Source organism: Melanotaenia boesemani, chromosome 5 (genome assembly GCF_017639745.1).
Source record: "Melanotaenia boesemani isolate fMelBoe1 chromosome 5, fMelBoe1.pri, whole genome shotgun sequence".
Taxonomy (NCBI): Eukaryota; Metazoa; Chordata; class Actinopteri; order Atheriniformes; family Melanotaeniidae; genus Melanotaenia; species Melanotaenia boesemani.
This window is the reverse complement of record NC_055686.1, coordinates 29074136-29093426: the sequence shown is the minus strand read 5'-3', so window position 1 is coordinate 29093426 and position 19291 is coordinate 29074136. Positions and strand designations below refer to the sequence as shown.

Below are 19291 nucleotides of genomic sequence, written 5' to 3'. Positions count from 1 at the left end.
CCTGGCACTGAGGCACGGCATCCAACTACCTCCTGGCCTCCCCCCTCCTCGGAATGCCGACCCTCACCCACAGCCCCCTCCCAGACACAGGGAGTTCCAACACGGGGCACGGCTCCGTGAGGAGGTCATGCAGCGATTAAGCAGACAATAAGGTTCACTTTTTCACAAGCTCTTTTAATGTGTTTGAAATGTCGAACATAATGTCACACAAATTATGCAGTGTTGTTCTGATTTCCTTCAGTTCATTGATGGTTTCTTTTTGATCTCGCCATGGTCCGCTCTGTCCCGCTCACAGAGTTAACTGAGGTAACTATGTGTTGCCACTCACGACACTTACTCTAATTTGTCACGCCACTACTGTGGCTACCAAACAAAATAATTTTTCGACTCTCCACCTCACTCACTAATGCATCGATTTCTGCCTCTGTGAAGTTGCGTTTTTTGGTTCGCTTCCCTGCGGTTGCCATTGTTCATGGATCACAACATGGATCAGCTGGCTCATTTTAATACACGCTGAGGTACTTTGCATTGACCATTTATGGTGGAAAGTGGGTGTGTAGTGGGCGGAACATGAGCCAAATTCACCTGCGCAAACTTCAAGGACGAGTGTGATTTATAAAGGGGAAATTGCTTGCACCTGTGCGTACGCACGGTTTTATAAATCAGAATATTTTATGGCGTACGCCAACTTCCGGTTTTGGGCGTAAGTACACTTTTAGTAAGAATCCTACGCACAGTTTTATAAATGAGACCCCTGGACTTTAGTTTGCAAATAAGCATGCTCCAAATAAGTTTGTTGATCTTCAATCAGTGGTGAAAACACTCTTAGGAAGCAGCATGCTATTCAATAAAACTGACTTAATAACGAAAATGAAAACATGGATCCATCCATCTTCTTGGTCCACTTTGGGCCCCTTAGTACCAACAAGGTCTGGTTTAACCAGCACAGCCTACCTGAGTATTGTTGCTGACTATGTCCATCCCTTTCTGACCACAGTGGAGGATCTTCTGATGCTACTTCCAGCAGGATAATGCACCATGTCACCAGACCTCAGTCCAGTAGAGCAGCTTTGGGATGTGGTGGAACGGGAGATTCTCATCATGGATGCAGCCGACAAACCTGCAGCAACTGTGTGATGCTGTCATGTCAATATGGAAAAAACCTTTGAGGAAGGTTTCCACCACCTGCTTCCATCTATCACACCAGGATTAAAAAGGTCAGACTCGGTACTAGAAGGTGGTCCCGATGAAAAGGGCGACCTGGTACTAGAATGTGGACCCAATAAAGAGGACGACCCGGTACTAGAAGGTGGTCCTGGTGAAGAGGATGACCCAGTACTAGAAGGTGGTCCTGGTGAAGAGGATGACCCAGTACTAGAAGGTGGTCCTGGTGAAGAGGATGACCCGGTACTAGAAGGTGGTCCTGGTGAAGAGGAGGACCCAGTACTAGAAGGTGGTCCTGGTGAAGAGGAGGACCCGGTACTAGAAGGTGTGCCCGATAAGGTAGGTTAAAATCTTACGAATGAGGAAAACACAAACACGTTTGTTGTTTTGGCGTAAATGAGATTTTATTAGTTCGGTTAACACACACCAGGCTCATTGTTCCATTAAAAACCTGCTTCCCATCAACAGACCGTAAAAACAAAGCTTTCACTAATATTCAGTGATGTCATTACTTGATATATAAAAGAAGAGAAAAGTTTCCCCAGCAAAATATTTAACACCTAATCTGTGTTTCACATCCAAACTTATAAGTTTTCAACAATACTTTGATCAGAAGGTGACACTAAAATCAGACGATGAGAACGGAGGTGGTACGTCGCTCAGTTATTCTGATAATAACCCAGAAAGCCACAAACAGCTGAGCTGGTCATCTGAGACATGAACCACATGAGTCTGCAGACTGGTGCATGACATGGTGCAGGGAAACGCTGGCGCACACCAGTCCACCACTGGCTTAAAAGAGCAAAAATAAACGGAAGCATGATGTGAGGAGAAGGAAGAGAAGAGACAGGCATCAATATCACCATATAAAACGTAAACAGAATCCAGCTGATTAATTCACATCTTTAGCTCCTTACTGTATGAAAATATGTCAGAGTCACAGGATGGCCTTTAATAACTAGATTTCTCTACCATGATGGAGCTCAGACACACAATAAAAGCTCTCAGCTGATTTTTCTCTTTTAAACGGAGTAAAAATGGCTAGTAAGCCAATAAGAGTTCACATCAATAACCGAAGCCTAAACATCACCACAGCAAAGCAAGCTGGTTTGAGAAGATACGCCAGTAAAAAGCAGATATGTTGCTCGTTGAGCCTGAAGGCAGTACTATAGCTCAATATATGTCCTGTTCACAGATCAAACCAGCCCAGAAGATGATTGAGTGGCTCGTCTGAGTCTATTTAAAACAAACTGATCTAAAAACCCAAAAGCTCCGAGTAATAAAACACGCTGCTGAAAGAACATCCTCACTACTAAAGATCAAGACTTCTCTCCCTCATTTGTTGGATTTTCAACATGTACAATAATCCATCCAGCAACAGCAGCGATATGTAAACAACACACTGAGAGGGGTGGAGCTCTAACAAACAAGGGCAGGGATTGGCTTAGGAGGTTTCATGGCCACGTGGTAGGTGGGGTCTGGTCAGCTGACTGCTGTAGGCTGGAGGGTGTCGGTCGTGGAAGAGCGCCGTCTCACCTGCAGCAGAAACCACATGTTTGATCAGAGCTCTTGTCAGACATGGAGCATGCGAGGTGGAGCTCTGGGCTCATACTTGCTGGGAACAGTGGGCGAGCCGGAGCGGTGGAAGTGGATGTTCTGCCACTTGCCATCACGGCGATGCCAGATGCGGCTCTCCTCTGACTGCATGGTGCGAGGCATGCCGTTGCCGTCCATGTACTGCGTGAGGCGGATGTAGGCGATGCAGGCCGCCTCGTCTCCCATCAGGTGGACATGGGGGTTGAGCAGGATGGTGTGGATGGGTAGCTTCCCTTTAGAGAGACCTGCAGAGAAAGAAGACGTATAAAAGCATTGTCTACACTGTTGCCTGCAGCCAATCAAAGCTTTGGTCCTGTCTGTAACCAGAGTCATAGAACAGCTGATGTCAGACTTCACCAGGATGCAGGTCAAGCTGGAGTCAGTGCTGATGTCCGGTGTACAATGTACTTAATTTTTGAGGCTTGAAAGACCTGTTTTAGACCTGCTTTACCTACTTTCTGCCTTTTAAAAAAGTTAATTGTAAAATAAAATAAATAGCAACAAAATCTGTGTGTGTAGATTTATTCTGTTTACACTAAAACACCTTTAAAGGTACCCCTACCATCCAATCAGGTCTAATTTACTTCTACCTTTCAGTCTGGACTGAGCTGAGTTTCACCATTACTCACACTCACTTCAATAACAGAAAACAAATAAAAGAATAAATAATGAAAATAATTTGGCAATGATGGTGCACCAGCTGTCTGTTACTGAGTCTGAGGTTTTATCCACAATCTCCTACAACACTTGAGTTAAAAAAGAACAAAGGGCAAAAACAGTGTGAAAGATGTCTATTATGTGTACGATTGTGTCTACAAGCACACTGCCATTCCATTTATGTAAGGTCTGTTTTATCCTGAATGTTTGCAAACATATTGACATATTTATTCTCTGTGCTTCGTCCCACCATCTTTACCGTTCTCAAAGTAGAAGCGATGGAAATCTGTTCCCTCAACCAAGTTGCCTAAAGCCTCAGGCTCAAAGGATGTGAGTCCAGGATCACAGATCTTCCTGCAACAGAACACCGCACAGCCATTAAGGGGTTGTACAAAGATACGGGCAGGTGATTGTACAGGTTCAAGTCCATCACAGAAAACAACAGGTCGAACTAACGTGTAGGCCTCAAAGTCTCCGTTGTTTATGGCCTCAATCAGCTGCTCAGTCACTTTAATGATCTCTTGTTTCCGGGCTGCAAGACAGAGGAAAGAAAAAAAAAAACAAACAAGAATTTTACTTTGCCTTCGAATTAAAAAAACAATAATTTGCTACAGAAGCAGCCACTTGGAAATGTGACTAGTGGTAAATGACCATGAGCATTAAGCCGTCGGTGATACTTAGTGGCTATATCTGCATAATGAACACAAGCACAAATCAAGTCATAAAATGTGAAACTTGAGGAGAAAACTGATCCACCGTCACAGCACGAAATGTTCAGGGACTGAATTTCACATCAGTATCAAAACCACAAATAATAGAGTCACAAGGAGATGAATGAAGGAAGGTCTGGTTGGAAGTTAGTCCGCATAGTTCAACATGATGACATCAAGATTACCTTTCATGCTAAGTACGTAAGCTAGGAAGAAACGAATGCAAAGAATAAGTGCTGTTGTTCATGCAGCAAATTGCAGTTTGCAAATAACAGGATGTCAAAGTAAAATGCTTCTTCATTCACACCAATTCTGTAGATCCACACTTCAAAAGCTTCCAGCCCAGTGATGTTCCCAGCTAACCTGACCACAGATGCCTAAGTGAGCACTAACAGCTAACCTGACCTCAGACGGGTAACTGAGCACTAACAGCTAACCTGCCCACAGACAGCTAACTGAGCACCAACAGCTAACCTGATCACAGACGGGTAACTGAGCACCAACAGTTAACCTGATCACAGACGGCTAACTGAGCACCAACAGCTAACCTGATCACAGTTGGCTAACTAGCCTAGTGTGTTTAAATATAACTTTGCATACACTCTTGAACAGTCTTTTCATCAGAAGTGGATACAGTGAGATTTAAAGATTTCACTTTCATAAGATAAAATTTTCTTGTTTACCCAAGTGTATTGAAGCATGTAAAATCACACATGTTGACCAACACTGCCAGTTGTTCCATTCTTCTCTTTTCTTTTGGGACCAGTACAGCCATACATGCCTCTTGATAGTATTGGTTTCTGTATTGTGGTGTAGGGTCTTGTATAGTTTTTTTTTAGCACTGAGCAACAATTAAAAATTTTAATCGTGATTAATCGCATGAAATGTTTGCGAATAATCATATTATGTGAAAAATATCCTATTCCCTTTAAAAGTACTGCTATATGAGGAAAATGCAGTAACTTTTGGTTTACCAACACTAAACAAATTAACATCTTTTACCAGAAGTTTTCTCTTTACACAGTGACAGTTGTAAATCTTATCTTGTATATTAATGTAATAAAATTACATATTTATGACAGGATGAATTTAAAGCTGTGAAGTTGCTTCCTTCTAAACACAGAAGGAACAATATCTGATGAATATCAGCCATCAGGTCAGAAAGCAGGATTAGAATCTCACACCTTCTAGATGGTGAGGAGAGAGAAATATTCACAATATGCACAATAACTTCCATCCATGCACCTTTACTGCTTCATTATCCAGATTTCTGGCCTATAAATTCTCTAACTTTGCATTGCTAGCTTGACTGTTTAACTTCACCTCTTGCACCTGCACCCTCCGCTACCGGGAGTTAAGGGGTTAACATCTGGAATTACGGGTTTAACGTCAGGTCTGTAAATGTAACTGTACACGTGGTATCCACTGAAAGTCCAGAATCTCAGCTTACAGCTCAGTAAAACAATTTCTATGACCACCAAACACAGTTAAGACAACAAACAATTAAAAGACCAGGTACACAAAGTCCGAACGCATATGAAACCCAGATGATGTCTCCCCGTGTCCACACGACAGCATGAACACGGACAAATGGCTCCTCTTCTGAAAGCTCACATCTCACAGATTCCACAGCTGGAAGTTTCATCTCGCTATGACCAAGATTCACCAAACCAGAGACAGAAGGTGGCCCAATTTATGCTTGACGTTTGAAAAACATGGTCAGAAAATGTCTCACCTTTGCTGTCTGGCCTCAGATTTTCTATGCACCAGGATAAAACTGCATGTTATCAGTTTTGTATTTGTCACAGATGTATCTGATTGACATGTAAAGACCAGACAGACACGTAAACTAGTTTTTATTCTCTGATTAGTCAGATTGAATTAATGATTGTTAAATATAATCCAATCAATTGTCTCTGGAACATGTTGCTAATGACGAAGCTAGCTCTTGCTTTATCACCAACATAAATGGTGCCCCGTGTTAGGCCTTTTAACGCTAGCTTTATCTCCAGTATAAGGCACAATAATCCATTCTTCCATCCATGTCTTAGCTAGGACTGGGTTACCGGGGCAACAATCTCAGTGGATACCCCCATGCCTTCTCTCCAGCAAACTCTCCCAGAGGGACACTAATGCATTTTCAAGACAACGAGATCATCTCTCCAGTGAGTCCTGGGTCTTTCCTTAAGTTTCCTTCTGGCTGGACATGTCCGAAATCCCTCCTCCAGAAGACGTCCAGAAAATGTCCAAACCAAGTCAATTGGCTCCTTCCAGTGTGAAGAAGCAGTGATCTCCTCCCATATGAGGCAAGCCCAGCCTCCTGTATTAACATCCCCGGTTTCTGACCATAGGGTAACTAGTAGATCAGCAGCTTCACCACATCTCCATATACTGTCCACATCCCCTTAGACGCTTCCCGCTGAGTCATTCACAACCTGAAGTGGGAATCAACTCTTTTTTATGTAGGATCACTGCAGCAGTCGGTCATGCTTGCTCTGAAGGGGATTTTTGGATTTCTTTTGGCCTTTCAGATCTTTTTCCCTCAGTTTCTGGCCCCTATTCTGGTTGTGTTTCCCCGTGCAGGATGACTTTTTCTTTGTTAGAAAATGTTTCTCTTGAAGACCTATAATTCCCATTTCAGTTTTTCTTAAAGGTCAACAGGACCCTGGGTACAGATTTACTACCCTTTCAGTGGTCAAAAAAAAGCCAACCTTTAAAAAACTACTATAAAACAATTGCAGATTAATGTGGTTTTCCACTTTTATTTATTTATTTATAGCATAAATTGCTAAATCAACTTCAGTCCTAATTAAAATGGCCAAATATGTAATTATTCAAATTGTAATCTATTATATAGAAAACAGCTTCTTTTCCTTTTTTCATTAAACAGTCACATCGTGTCATCAAACTGGCATTTTAAAGGTTAAAATAATTTGATAGTTTTTACTAGGCCTGAAGATGACTGGAAGATGTCAATAAAAGGAAAAAAATGTTTTTAGGACAGGGATTTTACTGATGAGAGGAGCAATAATTCATAAAAATCTAACGGAAGGAAAGAAGAGAAAAATCTAACAACACTTAAAAATCAATTGCTACCAATTTGCATTAAAGTCCACAGCGATCCATAATCTATTATATGTAAAATAACTTTTTTCTTTTAATAAAAACCGTAACATCACGGGATCAAAATAACTGGGTGGAAAAGCGCGTAAAGAAATTTTGATTAGGACTGAATTTATTAAAAGGATTGAGCCAGAAGTGGAAATAATGTGAATGTGTAATGTTTTCGGCCTGTAACGACCTGAACGGGTAGTAAGTTACAGCGGTTAGGGTCATCAGTGCTGAGGAAACTAAACTAACCAGCAATGCAGACAAGCTCTCACTCTGGCTGCACACGGACCTAGCGGCTTGCTGGTCTACTCTCAACCACCCCTCCTTCTGGACTCTGCACAAATATTAAATAAAAGTTTAGGAAGTACCTATCATGACCTTTAAGCCATTAAACCCTTTCACAAAATGGATTAGCTGTTATATTTTGTCTCTTTAAAATAAAAAAATAGATAAAAAAAAAATGAATAAATGAAACTGGCATAAAGAGTGGTGCCTTTCTCTGCGTATAGACGAATGCAGAAGAATCCCTGAACCCGGCTGCCATGCCTGTTTCGAAGCAGTGGGAGGTGCTATCAGACAGCAGCTTTAGCTTGGGTTGGAGGCGGGGTCAGCTTTGACTGACAGCTCCCATAATCCAATATCAGTGATCTATTTTCAATATGTGGTTAAGACATTTTCCCAACAAAATGTTTTAATTACTTTTACACTGATAATTTAAAACCTGCTGCATATGACCAACAGTACAACATATGCCCTAAAAGTACAATATGAGGCAACTAAAGATGTGGTAAATAAAGACTAAACACAAACAATCTGGTAGGTGATTTGGATCAGAAATTATTAAAACAGCTGTTTGAGTTCTGGGACAGTGAACATGTGAGGAATGCTCAGCTGGAACTGGACTACGTCCTGCAGCTTTTATATGTTTCCTGCTCCAACACACCTGATTCTAATTAAAAGTCTCTCCTCAACAAAGTGTTGTCAAATTCTACCTAAACATGTTGACCCATTAATCTGAAACCTCTAAAACCTGCAGGGCAGCTGTCCTCAAGAACTGACTCTGGACCCCTTGGTTTAGAGTGAACCTTTCTTAAACAAAAGGCGACTCCTGACCATGTAAAGGTGAACTGGACTCTTTTGGTGATGATGTTTCTGTCTGCACTCAGGCCCCGTGTATACCTGCGAAAAAGCATGACGACCAAGGCGGACCTCCGTGTTCCATTTGTCCAGCTGAACCTTTTTACCTTATCTAAACCTCTTAAAGCAAAACCTGCTTCTGGTGCAACATTAATGCCGTCAGCAAAGACAGGTGGATCACATGCACCACAAAATCAACACACCTCTATACAAGGGGAAGCTTATGCCTCCGGATAAGACCTGGCAAAGTTTCACTGCCCCCTATAGGCCTGACATGCACGCTACATCATTTCCAGTCCTGTGAGCATTTTCTTTCTGGATGGAGGTCGTTTGCATTCCGCTGTTGTGTAAATGCTGGTTCTTTCTGAAAATGCAAAAGGAAAAGTAGCTACTTTTCTGTACATATATGCATGGAAACATGTAAACGTGGTTTGAGTACAGCCAACGAAGTCCAGGAAAGCAGGGATGAGTCTGAAACTGAACCCAGTAGCTGCTATTATGTCAGCAATACCAAAGTGGTTTGAAGTCTGAACAGATTATTGCAATCCTGAAACTTTGTCGTTGGTTGGTGAACAGCTTGATATTAGTTTCACGTCATAATGTAGAGATGAAACTTAGACAATGATGTTATGCAGCCGACAGTCACCATGTTGTCCTAAGGGTTAACGCCCATAGTTACTTCTGTTTCGTTTCTGATTTGCTCCTGGTTGTTGGTTTTTGTTGGGATCCATGTTTTCTCAGCTTGTTCGTCTCTTACAGGTGCTCCTGAGGACTGTCAAATTTGATTTCTTGCAGAGGCAGTAGGATGTTCTCTGCCATGCTGGTGGAGCAGATGGTTGTTAGTGATGCTTTCTGTATGCTGTGTCTTTAGTGTTTTCTCCGTCATGCCCAGCAATTTTATGTAAATTCAGTAATAAACAATTATAAAAAAACAGATTATTAAAGCTGCTCACACAACAGCCAGATCATCATTCAGCTGCTACGATGCTGGACTGGACAAGAAGAAAAAGCTCCTGCGGTTAAAATGTCACTTTCTCATTTTATAGCAGATTTTTTCAGTTTTAATAATTTTGTTGCTACTGTGAACATCTTGAGCGGTGGGAGCTTGCAGCTCCTCACAGCATTTTGGAAATGAGACTTACACATGGAGTCAGTGGGGCCCTGGGTGGGCTCGTGCTCAGCACCCTGCGTGGGGGGGTAATGGGGGCTGCACTGGCATGTGGTGGGATGGTCAGAGAAAAAAACCATGTAGGTAGATGTGAAGAAGAAGAGCAGGTAGGCAACCATCAGTGCCCTCGGGATGTACTGGCTGCACTCCTCACCGCTGGGCCAAACACTTGGGGAATACCAGCAGGAGGAGGAGGAAGAGGATGAGGAGGAGGAGGAGAGTAAAGGTGAGGAAGACGGCTGAGGGGCTGACTGGTTTAGGTGCTTAAGGTGATAAATGTGGTGAGCAGAGAAGGGAGTTGGTGCTGAATGAAGAGGTGGAAGGAAACGAGTGGAGGGGATGATGTGGACGCGCAGTAGGAAGGACAAGAAAATGGACAAAAGAAAAACATGAGATGAAGAAAACATGCAAAGTGAACAGGAAGCTCTTCACTCTTCAATCAGCTGAGAACAAATCACATGACCAGTACATGCAGAGGACGGATGAGTAATGAAAGATGTTTTTTCTTTATTTAAGGACAATCCTACAGGTAGATTTAGTCTTCCTAGGATCCTTGTGCACACAGAGGTGCTACATGTGGTAGTTATGTTTGGTTATAACCCATATTACCACAAATAAAGCTGTGTCATTACTACTCATAGCCTTTTATACAGTACGATGTACACTCACCTCTACATTATCAGGTACACCTGTCCAAATTCCCGTTAACACTAATATCTAAGCAGCCAATCACAGGGCAGCATGTAGTCATGTGGACATGGTGTAGACAACTTGCTGAAGTTCAAACTGAGCATCAGACTGAGGAAGAAAGGGGATTTAAGAGACTTTGAACGTGGCATGGTTGTTGGTCTGAGTATTCACTAGGATTTCAACCCACAACCATCTCTAGGGTTTCCAGAGAGTGGTCTGAAGAAGAGAAAATGTCCAGCGAGCAGCAGTTGTCAGCTAAGAACAGGAAACTGAGGCTACAATTCACACAGACTCACCAACACTGGACAATAGAAGGAGAAACCTTGCTGGTCTGGTGAGTCTCTATTTCAGCTCCACATTCAGATGCTGGGCTCAGAATCTGCTGGAAACATCATGAAAACATGGATCCATCCATCTTCTTGGCCCACTTTGGGCCCCTTAGTACCAACGTGGCCTGGTTTAACCAGCACAGCCTACCTGAGTATTGTTGCTGACCATGTCCATCCCTTTATGACCACAGTGTAGCATCTTCTGATGCTACTTCCAGCAGAATAATGCACCATGTCACAAAGCTCAGATCATCTCCACCTGCTTTCTAGAACATGACAATGAGTTCACTGGACTCCAACGGCCTCCACAGCCAACAGAATCTCAGTCCAGTAGAGCAGCTTTGGGATGTGGTGGAACGGGAGATTCTCATCATGGATGCAGCTGACAAACCTGCAGCAACTGTGTGATGCTGTCATGTCAATATGGAGCAAAACCTCTGAGGAAGGTTTCCACCACCTGCTTCCATCTATCACACCAGGCTTAAAGAGGACGACCCAGTAGTAGAAGGCGGCCCTGGTGGAGAGCACGACCCGGTACTAGAAGGTGGTCCTGATGAAGAGGACAACCCGGTACTAGAAGGTGGTCCAGATGAAGAGGACAACCCGGTACTAGAAGGTGGTCCTGATGAAGAGGACGACCACAAAGGTCATGTAGATTGGTTGAGCAAACTCACATGCACTCTCCAAGACCCCAAAGAGGGTGTAGAGCTGGTCCACTGTTCCACGACCAGGACTACACTGCTCCTCCTCAATCCGCGGTTCGATTACCAGACGGACCCTCCTCTCCAGGACTCATGAATAGACCTTATCAGGGAGTCTGAGGAGTGTGACCCCCTGTAGTTGGAGCACAGCCTCCGGTCCCTCATTTTGAAGAGGGGGATCGCCACCCCGGTCTGCCAGTCCAGGGGAACTGTCCCTGATGTCCACGTGATACTGCAGAGGCGTGTCAACCAAGACAGCCCTACAGCATCCAGAGCCGTAAGGAATTCTTGGAGAACCTGGCAACCGAGGAGCTTTTTAACCACCTCAGTGATCTCAGCCCCAGAGATAGAAGAAACCAACACCAATTTCCCCAGACTCTGCTTCCTCATCGGAAGACGTGTTGGTGGGATTGAGGTGGTCTTTGAAGTATTCCCTTCACCAACCCACAACCTCCCAAGTAGAGGTCAGCAGCCCCCCATCCCCACTGTACACAGTGTTGATGGAGCACTGCTTTCCCCTCCTGAGCCACCGGATGGTGGACCAGAATCTCCTCGAAGCCGTCCGGAAGTAATTCTCCATGGCCTCTCCAAACTCCTCCCACGCCTGAGTTTTTGCTTCAGCGACCACCGAAGCTGCATTCTGCTTAGCCTGTCAATACCCATCAGCTGCCTCTGGAGTCCCGAAGGCCAAAAAGGCTCGATAGGACTCCTTCTTCTGCTTGACGGCATCCCTCACTGCTGGTGTCCACCAACAAGTACGGGGATTGCTGCCACGACAGGCACCGACGACCTTACGGCCGCAGCGCCAGTTGGCCGCCTCAACAATAGAGGCACAGAACACAGCCCACTCAGACTCAATATCCCCCGCCTCCCCTAGGTGAGGGTGAGTCCCTCACCCGTAGACGATATGACTACAAAGTCGATCCTCGAACTGCAGCCTAAAGTGTGCTGGTGCCAAGTGCACATATGGACACTTTTATACCTAAACACGGTGTTCGTTATGGACAATCCACAACGAGCTAGAAGTCCAATAACAAAACACCACTCGGATTCAGATCAGGGGGGTCGTTCCTCCCAATCACACCCTCCAGGAATCGCTGTCATTGCCCACGTGAGCATTGAAGTCCCCCAGCAGAATGAGGGAGGCCCCAGAAGGAGTGCTCTCCAACACCCCTTCCAAGGACTCCAAAAAAGGGTGGGTACTCTGGACTGCTGTTCAGTGCATAAGTATAAACAACAGTCAGGAACCGTCCTCCCACCTGAAGGCAGAGGGAGGCTACCCTCTCGTCCACCGGGGTAAACCCCAACATACAGGAGCCAAGTTGGGGGACAATGAGCATGCCCACACCTGCTCGGCGCCTCTTACAGGAGCAGCTCCAGAACGGAAGTGGGTCCAGCCTTCTCAAGGACAGTGTTTCCAGAGTCCAAGCCGTGTGTCGAGGTGAGTCCAACTATATCTAGCCACAACTGCTCAAACTCGCGCACCAGATCAGGCTCCTTCCCCACCAGATAGGTGACATTCCATGTCCCTAGAGCTAGCTTCTGCAGCCGAGGATCAGACCACCAGGGTCCCTGCCTTTGGCCGCCGCCCAGCTCACACTGTACCCAACCCCTATGACCCCTCCTGCAGGGGATGAGGTCTCAGATCTCATTCTCTGTTTCACATCTCTTATCCTACAGCTGATAAACTGAGGAGGTCTGGTGTACCTTTGTTGCCTACAGACTATGAGAAATCCCCGCCAGGTAAAGGGTCCCCATCATTTCTTGAACTTGAATATCTTACAACACAACCTAGACATGACTAGATTCAGCAGGAGATGTTCAGAATATTAACATTGCCCAACTTTCATTGTTTACATATCGGCAGAAAAGCTGCTTCCTCACCCTGCACCCACCTGTAAACAAGTCTTTCCTCCAAACCCTTACAACCTCCAGAATTCCTGATAATTCTAAATACAATCCTCCATCTGATCCAAAATGCTGCAGCCAGGGTTCTGATGGGAACTATCATCAGAGATCACGTTTCCCCAGTTTTATCTTCTCTCCATAGACTTCCTTTTAAATCCAGAATAGAATAGAAAATTCTTGTCCTCACATGTAAAACTCCTAGTGACCAAGATCCATTGGATCTTAAAGATATGTTTCAGATTTTCCCATTAGCGCTTCACTCTCAGACTGCAGGTTTACTGGAGGTTCTACAAGTAGTAGGGCTGCACAATTATGACCAAAATAATAATCACGATTATTTTGATCAATATTGTAATCACGATTATTAATCACGATTATTCACCGTGTTTGGAAAAACATGTATTTTTATTTATAAACAAACTATATGGCAACAATTTTTTGTGAAAAATTAAACTTTAAATTAGAATAGATGATAAAAAAATATAATACATTTACCATTCATTTTTGAGAAGTTAATGTAAATTATGGGGCTACAAAAGATGCTAAATCAAGAGCCTTTTGGGAGCCAAAAAATCCGGCTCTCTGAAAAGAGCCAAACATCCCATCACTAGTATATACAGTTTTAAGGGATGCTACCATGGAGAGGGATGTTGTGAGAAAGGCAAAAATTGAAGAAAAGACAACCTAGAATGTTTTGAACAGCAAGAAAATTATAAAATTTAATTCAATTCAATTTTCTTTATTTTTTAAGTTTAAATTTTTCAAGTGTAATTGTTTTTAATTAGGAGTCTGCAACATGTCACAACACTTAACTTTTTTAATGTTTATGTCCACACTTTTCATTAATAAACATTAATATCTGACAGTAAGCCAGTGTGGGATCAGCCAGCAGCAGCTATGTACGTTTAATTTTCAGCCTGCTCATGAAACAGACGCGATCATCTCCTGCTCTGAATGCAGCTGCTGCTGCGTGAGGAACAAGCCTCTACTGAGTGCTTTTGGACGGGGGAGGGGTTTGCGCAGCACCCAGTCCTCATTGAAGAGTAAACTATACGCTCTTTCACGTCAGTCTCCAAAAGTCTCCAATATCACCAGAAAAAGTCGCTAGATTTGTCGCTCGTTGTTTTTTTAAAAAATAAGTTGCTAGAGGCGATTGACAACTCGCTAAATATAGCGACGAAGTTGCTACGTTGGCAACACTGAGTACAACTAGCTGTCAACTGTAAAAGGGGTGCGCCACTGCGCCCTCGTTATTTAGGCAGCTTAATGAAGCCTTGGCCTTGCGTTCGCCCCCTGGTGGTTGGCAGAGTACAGGTTGAGAATGTATGTGATCAGAGATGCATGCAGCAGAGTCGCATTGTGAATGTAAATATCGTTGACGATCAGGTTCATTTAATTGTAGCCACCAAAATCGTGATCACGATCAAAATCCGATTAATTGTGCAGCCCTAACAAGTAGAACTGGAGGCAGAAGCTCCAGGTATCGGATCCCCCTCTGTGGAACCAGCTCACAGTTTAACTTCATGAAGCAGACCCCCTCTCCACCCTCAGATCATCTTCCAACTTTCCTTGCTGATAAATCTCATTGTTAAGGTCCAGGAAGGGGGTCGTCTTTCTGGGTTCTGGTCCTGATAGAGGTTTTCCTTCCTGGTTCTGGTTCTAATGGTGGTTTCCTTGACTAGGTCATCACTTTAGGAACTGGTTTATGAACACAGGTATTATAAACTGGACTAATGTGGACGGTTTGGTTTTAACTTAACTGAATCTGTAAAAGTGTCTTAAGATGAATTTGTTGTGAATTTGAGCTGTATAAATAAAGCTGAATTAAACTGAGGGCCCATGAAGATTTTCTGTTTAACCAGTTGAACCCAGTTAGGTCTGATACAATATTTGATTTGTGATAAAAACATACAATGATAATATCCACAATATCCTCAATCAATGAAATTATCCTAGTTTTTAATTACAGGAGGTAAGAAACAAACACACAGATCCAATTATACTGAATATTTGTTTTCATCCTGATCAATACTCTCTAACAACACAAGTCGATATCGACATACTGCGATCCCCTTGTCTGTAAGTCTCAGATGACGTAGTTTAAAAGAGATAAATTGACTTTGTTGCAATAATTGGCTCCTTTGGGGAGAGGGGTTATCGTTGTCTTTTCCAGCCCTTGGCTGTGAAATCTAAACCTGAATTTAGCATTATGATGCTGAAGTAAACTTACATAAAACACACAGAAAGTTAAAGTGAATCAATATTTGCATCAGCATATTTTTATTCCCCAATTTCGTCACATCTGCTTCAGTTACATGGAACTAGAAAAACGTTAGACAATAAAACAGAATCATGCAGCAAACAAACTGTAGAAAGTTAAAAGAAAAGAGCTTAAACAGCGATGTAATGAGGGAGTCGCCCTGGCAACAGAGAGATGTGTTAGTCTGCAGCTCCCTACCTCTCACATCCTCATCCTCGATGGTTGTGTTGGCACTCTCGCTGGACTCCTGTGAGAGAACAAATACAGGATCTGTGAGTGGATCCAGAACCACCAAAAGATGGGCAGAAGCCCACAGAGATGCTGCATCTTCTCCCACAATGGATCATTTTATCATTTTCTAGTCGAGTTCATAACATACAGACATCACCAGACAGATGGCGAGGGGCAATGAGGACGACGTAACGGTTTTCTAATGTTTTCTACTAATCACAAGTCTGGGATTGATCAATCATCGCATCATTGTGTGGCTCAGGATCATTATAAAAATATAAATTTTATATTTGATAATGAAATATAGAACGTCACAAACAAGCCTTCAGTCAGAGGCTACTTCAGCTGTCTGACAGCTCTTTATAATGATCAGTCAGATTTTTATTAATTTAAACTGCAATAATTACATTTTCCTGTAGGATTAATAAAATCTGATTCAATTAAATCAGATTAAATCATTTTCATTTGCTACAAACTTCAGTTTGTTAATAATTCTGCAGCAACGTTACTGTGAATTCTGATTGGTCATCTTTGATCACGGAATGATTGCTGAATTTCTGCTTCAGACGTCAACAAAAACAAAGCTGAACCAAAACCGTTCGTTTTCAGACCACGTGGTAAAGGAACATGCTAATCTTAAATACACACACATTTAGTCTTGAATTACCTTTTATACACGGCCCCTTTTCGTTCCTTTTGGCTGTTTTCAAAACTGTGTACTACACCTGCAGTGCATACCAATTAAACCAAAACTTGAGTACAAGTATGCATCCACCCAGTCTGCACGCTGTATCTGATGGAAAACACAGCAGCCATCTCAAAACTGGAAAAGTGGATTTATGTTAGTGTTGCTGCTGCTTTTATCTGACCACTGCTTTCTCTTCTACACTGAGAGCTGCAGTCCTGCAGGTTTTCAATGTTTCCCCGCTCCAACGCAGCTGAGTGAAATTAAATGGATCCAACAGCTTATGAAGCTCTGCACACATTCATTCAAGTCTGGTGTGTTGGAGCAGAGAAAAACGGAGTAGCCCTGATGTTCAAGTTGAGGCAGGTGACACACCTCCATCAGGTGAGCAAACAGCTGCATCATAATGATGCAAATTTCCAAAATTTCATCTAAGAGCAATAAAGAAGTTAAACGGCTAAAAATGCTGCAGATAACTAAAATACCTGCTCACACTACAAGCTAGCACTGAACATAGTACACAGTATGTACTGCGTACTGCCTACTGTGTACTACCTACTGCATACTATCTACTGCGCACTACCTACCTACTGCATACTACGTACTACCTACTGCGTACTACCTTCTGTGAACTACCTACTGCATACTACCTTCCGCGTACTACCTTCTGCGTACTACCTTCTGTGTACTACCTACTGCGTACTACCTTTTGCGAACTACCTAGTATGTGCAGTATGTAATAGGTGGTTTTGACAACAGCCAGAGTGACGCGTCGCCTGTACGATGGAGCTCATTGCTGGTTGGTGACGCGCCGCCTCTACGGTGTAGCTCATTGCTGGTTGGTCACGTGCCGCCTGTACGATGGAGCTCATTGCTGGTTGGTAACGCGCCGCCTGTACGATGGAGCTCATTGCTGGTTGGTGACGCGCCGCCTCTACGATGGAGTTCATTGATGGTTGGTGACGCACTGCCTGTACAATGGAGCTCATCGCTGGTTGGTTTAACAGACAGAAGCTGAATATTTAAGCAGGACAAGCGATGACTTCAGCAGCTTTGGGTCCGTTTCATATTAATCTCAGTACTAGACTCACTATGCACAGGTAGGCTTACTGCACGCTACACTATGACCTACAACACCATCACTCAGCACAGAGAAGCACCAAGCACTGATACAAGCATGCATGTTCCCACATCACTGTATGGAGTGAACAGGACAACATAGTTCCATGTGGAACATGGAAGATGGACGGGGACTGTCCTGATGAAGAGCTTCGGTATCCATGTCTCTGCCTGGTCTGTGTTGCAGCAGCATGGATAACCTTTTGGTTCAACTACTGGAAAAGTCATGTTGCTTCTCAGACTCACGTAATATGACACAAACTTTTGAATATTTGAATATTATACATGGTTGCATAAACATTCAAGATAGAGCAGAGGCATTTATGAGTTCAACGTACCAACGTAAAGTGGAAAAACACATGCCACAGCTGATAACATGCAGAATCCACAGTCCCTCCTTTTCAGTAGAAGAAACAACCAAACGGAACAGAAACACGGTGGTTAGAAGCAACATTAAGGCTCTAGACTACATGGCAGCAGCTAACTACAGCTCCAGACTGTATCTGGCCAGCTGTATACCTTGTTTCCATCAGCTGGGTTGTGGATAACAGTGGTTTGAGGCTCCTGATTTGAAGAAGAAAGTGGGGCAAAATGAAAGTGTTAGGAGGCAAGCAGAGGAAACATCAGGCAAAATGAACACAAAGGAAACTAGAAACTGCTATGTGAGAACAACAGGGCGTTGCTATGGAAGAAACAACAACTGCAGCACCATAACGACATCTTCACACGTTTGGGTTTAACGGAGCTCTATAAACACACACTAACCACGCCTTAACAGACGTGACTCAATCAGCTGTAGTACATAAACACACCGAGGACAAACCGCACAAACATGATAAGCACAAGTACATACTCAGGGCACGTTACATGTACAGTTCATGCTACAGAACTCTTTGCTGTACATCGGTGTTGCCCCCCACCCAGCCCCACATGGGTTATGACCATCTTCCAGCAACAATTTCATATGTTTCTATGTAATAAAATATCCATTACAGGTATTTCTATTAATTACTGATGTATAATGGAGCCTAATAAAGTCATGAACGGTTTGGTCTGGTCTGCAGAGCCTCGATGGTCCTCAGAAATGAGACGTTAGAAATCAATGAAGCAATCAAATGTTTGGGTATTAAGATAAAAAACTAGGCTTCAGCCTTTCTCAAGTTACGTATTGAACATAAAATATATTTTTTTCCTTTATCTTTGATCCTGTTTGATGAAGGTCCGTCCACAGTTAAAATCGCTACACACTGATATTTACTCTCATTTTCTACTAGTTCAGTTTATCCCAAACTTTAACTGCAGAGTTGAATGAAAAAGTTTGGCGCTCACGCCAAAACATCTGGCTTTGTGCTTTATTAACTCATCCAACCAAACCAAACCAATTCCTGTAATCTGCGTGAGTCTTGTTAGCCTAGCATAAAGACAAGTGAAGAGGAAAACAGCTCACCACTCAGCCAGCTCCTTGTTGCCTCAGACACATCTGACATCTTTAAACCTCTAAAACTGTTCGGATTTGATAACATTGTAACATTTCTGAGACCTACTGCATCACGTCATGGAATCCAAGCTGATACGATTCTTCCGCCCACTGCTGGAGACCTTTTGTACTACAACAATTCTGACATCACACGATGATAAATGTACATATATACAAATTATTTTTAAATCTCTCTACATGTTGTTAAAGGGAAAAATTATTACTTCACACCATAAAGGGTAAATTAACATAATGGTGAAAAGTCAGAGGTGGAAGTAATTATGGCTTATAAATCCTCTGTCTGTTAAATCAGTCCAATTTCCAGCAGCAGGCGAGTACATTTCTGGT

General features: G+C 43.2%; 1 protein-coding gene across 12 annotated transcripts in view; it reads right to left on the bottom strand.

Moving 5' to 3' along the window:
• Window positions 1–1548: 1548 nt before the first annotated feature.
• Window positions 1549–19291, bottom strand: part of camk2d1 (calcium/calmodulin-dependent protein kinase (CaM kinase) II delta 1) — an 85314-nt gene continuing 67571 nt past the window's right edge. For 8 of the 12 annotated variants that reach the window (XM_041984540.1, XM_041984544.1, XM_041984541.1 and 5 more), the window contains 6 exons: window positions 17986–18030; window positions 15630–15678; window positions 3874–3949; window positions 3677–3771; window positions 2777–3005; window positions 1549–2700 (listed from right to left, as the gene is read on the bottom strand). In XM_041984540.1, coding sequence (XP_041840474.1) covers window positions 2697–2700; window positions 2777–3005; window positions 3677–3771; window positions 3874–3949; window positions 15630–15678; window positions 17986–18030 — 498 coding nt within the window. In that variant the 3' untranslated portion in view covers window positions 1549–2696. The remainder of the gene's footprint in view (window positions 2701–2776; window positions 3006–3676; window positions 3772–3873; window positions 3950–15629; window positions 15679–17985; window positions 18031–19291) is intronic. The other 4 variants (XM_041984548.1, XM_041984550.1, XM_041984547.1 and 1 more) reach the window with 1 other exon arrangement.